This window comes from Notolabrus celidotus, chromosome 16, assembly GCF_009762535.1.
Source record: "Notolabrus celidotus isolate fNotCel1 chromosome 16, fNotCel1.pri, whole genome shotgun sequence".
Lineage (NCBI taxonomy): Eukaryota > Metazoa > Chordata > Actinopteri > Labriformes > Labridae > Notolabrus > Notolabrus celidotus.
In genome coordinates this window covers 17,328,971-17,341,153 of record NC_048287.1, presented here as the reverse complement: position 1 = coordinate 17,341,153, position 12,183 = coordinate 17,328,971, and the positions used below count along the sequence as shown (strand labels likewise).

The window sequence follows — 12,183 nt, the reverse complement described above, 5'->3', positions numbered from 1 at the left end:
GAGTGACGCTGGAAAGCCGCAGTGTCAGCATCTTTTCCATCTCTGATTGCCTTATTAGCCGGCGGTGGCACCCACAGCTTTTCTGACACAGATGGTGGAGAAGGAGGAGGGAGGAAAAAATGGCTGACTTGTGTTTGTTGTTGTTGCTTTCCCCTCCCACCTCCTCGCAGGGTTGTTTGTGTGGACACTGACACCTCGGGCTGACACTGACACACTCCTGACACTGATGCCTGTCAAGGCAACATACAGAGGAAAGCAGGGAAAGAGTAGGATTTAGTGTTGGTGTGTGTGTGTGTGTGTGTGTGTGTGTGTGTGTGTGTGTGTGTGTGTGTTTGTGTTTGTACTGCTGTCAGGTTTCTCTCACTTTGTCAGCTAAGCTGCTTTGTCTTTAACTCCTCTCACCACATTGACTTTGAATAGGTGTAGTTTTGCATTTATTTCATTACAGTGGGCTGCATCTGAATAGGGAATAAGAAGAAGGGTTGACAGAAAGCTAGGCAGCAAAAGGTGAAAATCTACTAATTTAGTGGCTAACAAAAGTGAATGATTTAACTGTGGCCTTTGTTAAATTAAAACCTTAAAACAAAGAGCAAACTTTGCACAGGACTAGTTTGATTGAGAATAAAAAGGTTGGATGTTGAACACGTTTCGAACACACACACTTTTACACACATACAAGGCAGAGAGTGGCAGCTGTTGGACCTCCAGCTTTTCCCAGGCAGCAGTAACTGGCACCTCACAAACATCAGGTATTATGTCCATTCCGATTATGGGATAGAGAGCTACATGCTGTTTGAAGCTGACAGCACATCTGCCTCCTCACTGGAGACTGATTCTGGCACTTCAGACAAGCATCTTGCGAGGAATGGATTGGGGGAGCTGCCTTAGCATATTTAACCCGATTTTTTTCCCTCTCAATGCCTCTCTGTTAATCTGCTCCCAGGATCATATTAAACATTGCCTCTTTTTATTTCTTTCGTTTAATTTCTCATTTTTATCTTTAGATGAAACAAATTATAATGTGGATATTCGAACAAATGATGTGTGGAATTTGTAGACAGTTACAGAAAGTGGGCAGCCATTTTCCATTGATACTATAAATCTCTCTGTTCTTCTAAAATGGCACACTTGAAGCTGTGAGTACTCAGGGAGCACAGGCAGTAACAACACAGCTTGTCATGTCCACTGGCCGTTTCCTTGCATCACGCTGTGAGGACTTCCACAGCCGATGCCAAGTTGACTCCAGCCAACCATGCCTTGGCAAGGCAGATAGAGCTGGCATTTTCCTCCACTATCTCTTACTTGTGAATCCATAATATGTGTGGCATGTTGGACGAATAGATCAATAGACACCATATAGCAGCAAAAATACAACAAAATGAAATACCCTCTGGATATTATTTGGCTATATGCTGCTCTCATTTCAGTTTACTGATAAGAACACAAGTCTTGTATTCAACATTTGCATATAGCCAGCAAATGTGTCTTATTAATTTATTATTACAACTCAGTGCATGTAGTCAGTTTTAAACAGAGCAATAAATGAGGCATATTTTCCCTGTTCAAACTGGGTTTTTTCTCATTTGTGGAAAGACAGAAATGTCTTTATTTCTCTCATGATTAATAGGTTTCATGTATTCTCTGGATTTTTCCTTTGTGCAATTTAAAAATGTGCCTGTTTTTTAGTTTTGAAACTAAGCAGAAACACTTCTGTAGCTCATCTCGGCTCTGCACCCTTTGTGAGCTGCAGTGTTCAGTAGCTTCATTAGGCAGTGCAATGAAAAGGACTATCTGTCATTGTCAAGATATGGATGTTTGCCACTTTATTATTGCAAACCTGTGTCCTCTGCTGGGACTATTGACAACAATCTCTTTAGGGTTATTACCCATACCACATTCATATACTAAGGGTGGTAGATGCATAGTTGGTGCCATTCTAATGTAACAAAATAAATGCACAAAATGTGTCTGAAGTTACATTCTCCTCTTCTCTCTTTTCAGCCTATGGACCTGATGATGAATTCAAGGTGGATAAAACTGAGGATGATGAACATATGCAAGATGATGGCCTGTCCCTGGATGGTCAAGATGCAGACTATCTCTTCAATGATGATGAGGACGCAGGAGATCGTTTCAGCTGCCAAAACTCTCCTCTCAGCAATGGCACAAACCCAGATGCTGGGTATGCGTCTCCTCTCAGCACCACCAGTGATCAACTGGTGGACCATAAAACCACATCCTCCTTAGGTGAAAATGACAAGATTGTGGAGAAACAAGGAGAGAGCACAGAGTCCATCAATGGCCTCTCACTACAGGACAGTCTGGCACAAATGAAAGCAGTCTATGCAAACCTGATCTCTGATGCTTCCTGGTCCAGCATTGCTCTCGACATGCTTAAAAGTAAACATGGGAACAATTACACAGCGAGCAATGGGAATAGTGGTAGCAATCATAAAGGGAGCAATGGATTTTTAAACAGTCACAGCCCAGGCAACACCAATGTGAAGAGCAGATGTAGCTCAAGCAACGCCTCAGCCACCACTGATAATACCACCAGCAGCACTGCCACCAAAACAGTTTCAAGCAACAGCAGCAGTGGCACCAGTGTAGGCTCTGGCAGCGCAGGATTAGCCTATGACTGGCATCAGGCAGCCTTGGCTAAAACCCTGCAGCATACCCCATACCAGCTCCTTCCTGAGCCAAGTCTGTTCAGCACCGTTCAGCTTTACAGGCAAAACAATAAGCTCTATGGCCCTGTGTTTACAGGTGCCAGCAAGTTCAGGTGCAAGGACTGCAGTGCAGCCTATGACACTCTGGTAGGCCTGACGGTGCATATGAACGAAACAGGCCACTATCGTGACGACAATAAGGATACAGAGGATGATCGAAGCAAGAAGTGGTCAAAGCCACGTAAGCGTTCTCTGATGGAGATGGAGGGCAAAGAAGATGCCCAGAAAGTTCTTAAATGTATGTACTGTGGCCATTCCTTTGAATCCCTTCAAGACCTTAGTGTTCATATGATAAAAACAAAACACTATCAGAAAGTGCCTCTCAAAGAACCAATGCCAGCCCTTACCTCAAAGCTGGTACCCCCAACCAAAAAAAGAGCATTTCAAGACTTAATGCTACCCCCAAGCTCGCCTGAGTCTGTCTCATCTGGTATGCACCTAGGAGACTCTCCCAAAGACCAAAAAGTGGCAAATCCTTATGTTACCCCAAACAATCGATATGGTTACCAAAATGGGGCAAGTTATACCTGGCAGTTTGAGGCTCGCAAGGCACAAATTCTCAAATGCATGGAATGTGGCAGCTCGCATGACACCTTGCAACAACTGACAGCCCATATGATGGTCACAGGGCACTTTCTCAAAGTAACTAATTCAGCCTCCAAAAAGGGTAAGCAGTTGGTCTTTGACCCTGTTGTTGAGGAAAAAATTCAGTCTATACCTTTACCACCAACTACCACACGACTTCCAGCACCAAATGAGAAGTCACAGCCAGAGTCCCCACTGCAGCCTGCAAGCCCTGAGGAGGAAAGTGAAGAAAAGACAGATAAAGAGGCAGAGGAAGATGGCTTGGAAACTAGGGATTCTGAGAGAAAAATCAAAGAAGAGAAAGAAGATCTTACAGAAAAAGCTGAGAAGCCACGAAAGACAAGATCTTACCAATATCTCAGAGAAGAAGACCTTGAAGAGGCGCCAAAAGGAGGACTGGACATCCTAAAGTCTTTGGAGAATACGGTGTCAAGTGCAATCAGCAAGGCTCAAACCGGCACACCAACATGGGGTGGATACCCTAGCATTCATGCCGCATACCAGCTCCATGGATCTTTTAAGTCTACCATAACATCATGCGCACCGGTTCAACCTTTGTTTAGCAGCAACAGTTTAAAGATATTGTCCTCAGACATAAGCACTCTGATACACTCACCAAACAGCCCCTCTCCACCTCCAAGTCATAAGAGTAATGTGCTGGCCATGGAGGAGCTCGTTGAGAAAGTGACAGGAAAAACTGTAGTAAAGAAGGAAAAGGAAGAAAATCTGGTTGAGAATAAGTGCAAGTCTGCTAAGTCGCCATTGCCAAATCCTAAGGACAAACGGGCTTCACCCAATCCAGATGCTGCCTTGAAGGTGATGAAGATGACAGCATTAGAGGAACAGATTGTTTCAAAAAGCAAAGAAGAGCAGACAGAGACTAAGGCAGAGACACAGATAAAGAGTGAAGTTGAATCACCAAAAAGGCCCGTAAGCAATGGCTGCAATAACTTCAGTATCATCACAGATCACTCACCTGAACAACCCCTTGTCAACCCTCTCAGTGCTTTGCAGTCTATTATGAACAACCACTTAGGCAAAGCTTCAAAAGTAGCAACCCCCTTCATAGACCCATTTTCGATGCTGTATAAGATCAACAACAACTCCACTCAGATGAAGTCTCCAGAACCTGAGAGTCAGTACCATGGTGACAATGATCAGCCCATGGACTTAACCAAATCCAAAAACGCCAACATAGGTTCACCCAAGGGTACGTGTACATTAAACAGCAATGGCAGTGTTAACAACAGCAAACTTGCCTTCAAAAATTTCTCACAATCTTCATCTTTGCCTTTGCGGGAGAATGCTTTGATGGACATTTCAGACATGGTCAAAAATCTGACCGGTCGTCTGACACCAAAGTCTACGACCCCTTCCTCTGTGTCTGAAAAATCAGATTTTGATGGCTGTACTTTTGAGGACAGTTTGGAGGATCTGTCTCCCATTCAAAGACGGAAAGGCAGACAGTCCAACTGGAATCCCCAGCATATCCTAATTCTCCAGGCCCAGTTTGCCTCGAGTCTAAGGGAGACTCCAGAGGGAAAGTTTGTGGTCAGTGACTTGGGGCCCCAAGAAAGGGTTCACATCTGTAAATTTACTGGTCTTTCCATGACTACTATCTCCCATTGGCTGGCCAACGTGAAATACCAGTTAAAGCGTACAGGAGGCACAAAGTTCCTGAAAAACATTGAATCTGGCCAACCACTGTTTTTGTGCAGTGACTGTGCTTCCCAGTTTAGGACTCCCTCCTCTTACATTCACCATTTGGAGACCCATCTTGGGTTTACATTGAAGGACCTCTCAAAGCTTTCCATAGATGTATTAGAGCAGCAAACAGTCAGCAGAATAGAGGAAAAGAATTTCAGTTCCTCTGGACCTACTGAAGAGGACACTGGCGCAATATATCAGTGCAAATTGTGCAATCGGACATTTGCCAGCAAACATGCAATCAAATTGCACCTTTGCAAAACACATGGAAAGTCACCAGAGGATCATCTTATCTTTGTGAAAGAATTGGAAAAGTTTGACAAACAATGAAGATAAAGCTGATAGCATGACAGTTTACTGTTGCACTATATCTCTAAGCTACAATCTGTCATTTTAGATAGTGCCACAACTGTATCAAGTGTTGTTGTTATGACACATATTGTAATGAAAACATGGTAGCTTTAATACCACATACTGTATTTACTGAGTTATCCATAACTGATGAGACTCTACATTGCTGAGGCTCAAAGCTATGTTGTAAAAGTTGACTTTTTGGTAATACAAACTTACAAAAATGATGCAGCAACCATGGCACTATGTAGTCACTGACTGATTGTTGCTTTTCTAATGCACTGCATCTTAACTGAGCCTTTGGGAAATGACCATCTGTTGTTTTAAAACTGGACCATGCTCTTATATTGATCACTATTTGAAGTTTTTATTTTAGATAAATAAATTCAACACAACCTGCATATAATTTATACAAAAGTTTGTTGTTTTGCATGTTACTTTGTAAAATGTAGGCATATTGTGTGTCATGAAATTTCAACCATGATGAGAAAAACGGGTATCCCTGTTACAAAGAAATTGTGAATATCTGTTGGTGTTTATATGAAGGAATATTGAGAAAAAAGCAGCCATGTGAAAGTCGAATTTCAAAAATGTGTGGATGGTTAAGCACTTTAAGGAAGGGTAAATTGATGAAGAAATGTGAAAAAATCATAACACATCACCCCTTTGAGTCTTGATTCCCTTGAGCAACATTGCATCTTGGAGGACTAACAATAATGCTATTCTTTATTTGACATAAAAAACAGAAAATCTTAAAAATGGTAAGCATATGTGTTTCTGTAGTAACTATAATTTCCTGGCTGTTTCAACATGTACAGTATTTGCGTTTGTAGGCTACCAATTTTATTATTGTGAAGCTGCAGTTGTATAATTAATGAAGTTTAAAACTTACTGTATGAATAATGGCAAGTATGTATACATGTATGTTAACATATCTTGCTCTTTACATTTCAACATAATTTGTACTGTGTGCATTTTTATATTGTTTTTTTCTAGACAAATATGGGGAAATTGTATAAAACTACATAATATTGTTGGACCACTATGTCCTTTTTTAGTAGAAAGCTGGTCCTTCAGTGTGGTTTACATAAAATGACAGAACTTTACTGGCATCTTCTTTGATGTATGGTACTGTACATAACATTAAAAAAAATAATTCTCACCCAAAAATAGATTTCCAGGTTTTATCACCCACGAATTATTCAGTATGACATTCTTTTATTCTCAGTTGTAAAATAAACTCCATGTCCTGGATTGAACTGGTGTTGTTTGATTAATTTTTGGATTGCATGAAATTCAGCTTGATGCAATGATTCTTTGATTCTCACAATTCTATATGATAATATTTTGAGGAAAAAACTTTATTTTTGAAAAATAAAACACTTTCAAAAGGTTGTTAAGCTGAAATGCTTTAAAGAGATTGAGAACTGATGCATTTCACACACAACAGGAATAGTAGGATCAACATATACACTGTAAAATTCAGTGTGTAAGGTGCCAACCTTTTTCTGTTTTCATATTAAAAGTGGGCTGCATCCTACACACCTGTGCAACCAATATACTCGTACAAAATGCAGAGAGGTATTTTACACGGAGGATGGTGCTTTGTCACATGCACAAGGTCAAAAATGTGCCCAAATTCATTTGAAACAAATTTGCTAGAAATGCAATGCAACTACATACACAATGAAGTGTCTAAAAACACACAGACTTAGAGTGCAGACTTGCAGTGAAAATTACAATTGCAGCCTCTGACTGCAACCTCAAACTTCTTTTTCATGTGACCCATTCTACATGACTGGCTGTCTTTCAAGATTTTTTTTTTTTTTTTAAATATTTTCTTTAAATAATTTACAGAGGAATCAAAATCTATTGTGGAGTAAATTATCAGCACAGGAAAAAGCAGTTAGTTGCAGCCCCAGCTGTGATTGACATCTCTTTTTGGGCTCAATATCTCAGCAAATTCCTAAATATAAAATATGATACTATACATTTTTTATGAAGTTTTTTCATACAAACAATCTTTTCCTTGTTGACACAGTTAAAAAAGCTGCACATATGACATTGTCAGGGACTCTTTGTTGTCTTTGCTCTGTCTTGACTTTTGTTTACTTTAAAGGAAGCAAATAAATTGGCTCTGTGTCATCACCATTAGCAGGTAAGCCGAGGCTCACAAGACAGCCAGATGAATCTTATGTTGAACCAAAGGCTGTTTATGACAGGAGACATTGTGATGCAGTCTGTTATCCATTTATAGTAATCAACATGGAGAGACTCGAGTAGCTGAAAGCTGTTCTACTGAGTACCAACATCTGCACATATGTGAAATGTTGCATGTCAGCAAGATTTACAAGATAGTGCAGGCAGTGTTTGAATACTCGTGACTGGAGTATCAGGTGTACTCAAGCAAGGATTTCCGGAATTGACCCGGTGCTCTGTTGTCCCCTTTACCGTTTCCTGTGAGACCTTCTGTTGGTCACTGCTCTGTTCAACTCCAACTGCTATAAATGGTAAATGGACTTCTACCTATGTAGCGCTTTCCAGTCTTCCAGCCACTCAAACCACGCTTTACACTACTTGTCACATGCAAGTAGTGTAGTATAACATAATATGTTCACTCAACGCTGAACATCAATTTAGGGTTCAGTGTCTTGCTCAAAGACACTTCGGCATGTGAATGCCGGAGCTGGGAATCAAACCGCCAACCTTCAGATTGGAAGACAACCGACTCCACCCACTGAGCCACAGCCGCCCAGTGTAACAGATACTTTCATTCATAGCCCGATTATAAAGATCATTTCTATAGATGCTACCATTACACCTGTTGGCTTGAAGTGCCATAAGTATTAAGGTTAGGATTGTTAACACTTAATAATGAATTGATGCATGCTTTCATGTCTTGATCTTTTATCAAAATTTGAACGTATAGGACTCTCAATAAATACCCTTGTACTGGCTTGTATTTTTTTTTTGCCAATTTTCAGTCAGATTTGACTTTTTTTACTTGAGTTGGATAAATTAATGATACTGTTTTAGTTAGACTTGAAACTACTTTAAAATGTGATGTACGTCTCTTCTGACCAGACTTCACCATCCCACCATTTTCAAGGAGATTAGGCCAGTGTTGTTTTTTATGTAAGTCTGCTGAAAATCAGACAATCGCATAACCTCCCTTGCAGGAGAGTAAACAATTACCTGAGTGAGTGCTTCTCACATAAAGTCTGGCATGCTAACTAAATATGAATAATATTTGGCTGATGTTGGACGTTCACACCCCTAATTATTAGTTATAAAAAAAACTCTTCCTTGATGGTGTCTGAGGTTTAAGGCATCTTCAAAAGTGAACCATCCAGTTTCTCACATTACAGGTAAATATACCTGAGGTGGCAGACTCACTTCTCTCTGCTGCCAACATTCTGACAGCAAAACAATATAGCACCTTAAATTTTTGTAAAAAAAACATCAGGCCTCAATGAAGGATTTGACAAGAAACTGAAGGTTTAAAATCACCTGAGACATCTCGTCATGGACAGAGAGTTCAATTCGATCACTCGTTGACACGCGTGTCCCTGCTGAGATCTGCAGGCAGTCAGAACCATCGTGTAAAGTGTTGTGTACCTGTCAGGAATGGGTGTTGTTTTGGAAGATACACAAAACATAATTCGTCAGGCCGAGGCAGAAGCGCTTGAAGAATGGAGAAGTGACAAAGTCGATTCTTTTGAGAATAATGATGGCTGCCATCGTGCTGAATGGATAGTGTCTTTTAGGATCTATCAAAGCTTCTCTCTATTGCTGCAGAGGCCACAGGTGTGATGTGTGGAACTGTCACCGTTGTGTCAAAATGTCTGAAATATTGAGATATTTATACACAAGTATCTCAGTTTTGTGTAGATACTTGAAGGGAATCATTGTGTTATCTTATTTATTTAATCAATAGATCAGACCCAGATTAAACAATAATGAAGAAAGGTTTCCACTACAGGGATAAACAGATGGAAAAGGACGTATGTTTGATTCCATCCTCTTGCCAATATAATGTATACTGAATACTTTTTCAGTTGAGCTTTAGCCAGAAAAAAGTTGAAGTTGCGCTCATATATGTTTTCCTAAAGAATTTCTAGCGATACAGTTATCAGTACTGATATCCATACCGATACAAGATATAAGTGTTGATAACAGCCTAGCAAACTTTCAGCATTTTGCTTGTGGATGAACATAAACAAGAAATACAGAACAACAAACAGGACGCACTTAAATCCTAACCAAAGCCACCACACGTTTGGATACACTCAATCTTACAGCTGTAAGCGAAAACATCATAATAAAGCACATTTCTTTACTTTACTATGTAAACAACACACAACTACTGCTAGCTAGGTAGCAGCAGCCAGTCAGCTATTCCGAAGATTAGCCCAAGGCACGCAGAAATTGCCACAACTACCTCACAAAACTACATAAATGTAACCTTAAATTACACAAACAATCAAATCACACACTAAGCAGCAAAGGTTAACTTCCCCTCAAGCGCAAAGTAATTAAAAGTTTTGATTGAATTACATTTTTCAAATTTAAACATGTCAGGTTAATTTCTCTGTATGTTTCTGGAATGGTCCATAATGTTTTTTTCATCACAAAATTAGGAGAGAGGAAGGACACTCGACCCTGCTAGCCGCTCCCCCCCTTCTGCCTCCATAGCATTCCACACGTTTCTTTTGGAGTCTGGAAATGTGCTATTTAGGACCTAAGAAAAGGTAAATAGGTTACACTCATGCTGCCGTGGTTCTTTTCACAAATTCCTCATTATTTTGAACTATTCCTGGTATCAGTTGCCAGATTTGAATGTCAAATGTCATATTTATTTCATCTTGAGCTGTGCGAGAAAACCACTGTCATGTGGTTTTGGTTTAGACCCTTGGACAGTGTGACGAGTCTCATTCACATTCTGTCCAATCCTGACATCATTTGCATGAGAATAAGCACCAAAACTCTGCAAACGTGACACGTCCCAGACAAGGGATCACAACTCGGCTGTCATATTAGGCCGGTAAATTCAGGTGACATGGATCCTGTGTCCTCATCTGGGCCGACCTGACAGTGGTTCATGTTCCCTGCTGTCTTTTTCTGAGGGACTTTGTGAGGGAGAGGAGGGGGAGGGTTGCTTTTAATCAGCATGACGAACCCCTGCCACCCCCTGAGCACGCACACACACTCTTGCACAAGTATGTGAGAGTGGGCATATGCTGAGGGGCAGTGGGCTGGCCGCTGTGCCATCATTAGTCCAAGCATACACGGCAAGCTTCTGACACATGTCGAAGGAGCTTCATTCGACCTACAGAAGGAGCATCCACATTATGCAAAGGTAGCAGTGTCTTTATGTGCAGCTCTACTGTCAGAAGCGGAGAGGAAGAACTGAGGGAGGAAGTGTAGGGAGGAAGAGAGGGGAGGAGGGAGAGGAATAGACATGAAGAGAAACAGAAAGAAGATAGAAATCAATTAAAGAAATGGAGGAATTTGTTTAAGTGATAATTATGAGCAGAAAAGTTTCAAATTAGTGCAATGTGATATTTCAGTGCTATTAATTCTGTTGGGAATAAAAGTTTTATTTTTGAAGGTAGCTTAGTCAAGAACATTTCAATACATAATCAGTCCTTATTTTGTTTACAATAGAAATGTTCTGAACTATTTTTTCCTGCGAAATACTGATTTTGATACTTCTGGCTAATACCAGTGCATCTCTAAAAATACTTTCATTAGAGATGTTTTTCTTGCAGGATTGTTACTCATTGTTGTGGAGAAACTCAGTTATGGGATTAAAATGGAGCATTACCTCGCTGGTGATTTTTTGGGCTAAGATCTCTGTTGCAGTCAGAGGCTCCATGGTGTTAAAGGAATAATTAATAATCGGCATCTCAATATTGATCAAACTAATTGTGATTGTCATTTTAACTATAACTTCAGCCCACTTGTAACAGTCACCATTAGAGTTTATTCCCTCTCCTCATCCAGCACCAAAACAAACTTACTATTTCCGATGGTGAAAACATCTGAAAAACCTACAGATGTATGAGACGTTTTAGTTTGAGGCAAGTTTAGAAAATTTCAGAAGATCACTTGTGAAAGGGGACGAATTCAACAAGACGTTCACAATAACTCATGGCCCAATGCAACATTTGTGTCTGTGCATTTTGCACCGTGACAAACCTGTTTACAAACAGAAAAGGTATTAATCTCAGCTTTCATAGTCTGCAAATATCACTGCACAATATAGATACCTTGTCCTTTAGACTCCATTTTATTTAATATACATTGACCTCTATAACTGTTTATTTTTTTTACTGTTTTGTTTACTTTGTACACAGATATAATGTCTCACGATGTACATTTCCAAATGTAACATCTTTACAATGAGTGCGTTCATAAAACAGCATTAGTAAGTGTCCAGTGGTATGGAAATGAGGCTGCCTCTTCGCTGCAGCCGCTGATAATAACAGAGTCTCTTTATTTTTCTGTTTTCTTAATTATGTGCAGACTTAAAGGTTAACTGCCACCACGCTTGATGCATGAACACTCTGCTTCTCACGCCAAAATGTTCCCGTGCACGCCTGGCATAAAGGTAAAAGTTTGAAATAGTCATGAAGAAAGAAGTGTAAATATGTCATTTGTGTTCCTCTTTCTCCGACTTCAAACAACAGATCAGAGACTTAAACGTCTGTAAGAGACTTGTTAATAGGAAAACCAACAATCCACTTAATGCCCAGAGTGAAGGGTGGAGTCATTTTTAGTACAAGTACAGAGATGAGATACTGCTTTC

At 40.2% G+C, this 12,183-nt stretch overlaps 1 protein-coding gene across 4 annotated transcripts in view; it reads left to right on the top strand.

Moving 5' to 3' along the window:
- Positions 1 to 12,183, top strand: part of tshz1 (teashirt zinc finger homeobox 1) — a 195,146-nt gene that overhangs the window by 173,746 nt on the left and 9,217 nt on the right. The window contains exons 3-4 of one of the 4 annotated variants that reach the window (XR_004634325.1): positions 10,013 to 10,123; positions 11,901 to 11,985. The exons of 1 other annotated variant lie outside the window; for it this stretch is intronic. Coding sequence is in view for 2 of the 3 variants with exons in the window: in XM_034705065.1 (XP_034560956.1) it covers positions 2,002 to 5,351 (3,350 nt within the window). In the remaining variant the exon portion in view is untranslated. Of the gene's footprint in view, positions 1 to 2,001; positions 6,630 to 10,012; positions 10,124 to 11,900; positions 11,986 to 12,183 lie in introns of those variants that run through there. 2 more of the 4 variants (XM_034705065.1, XM_034705064.1) reach the window with 2 other exon arrangements.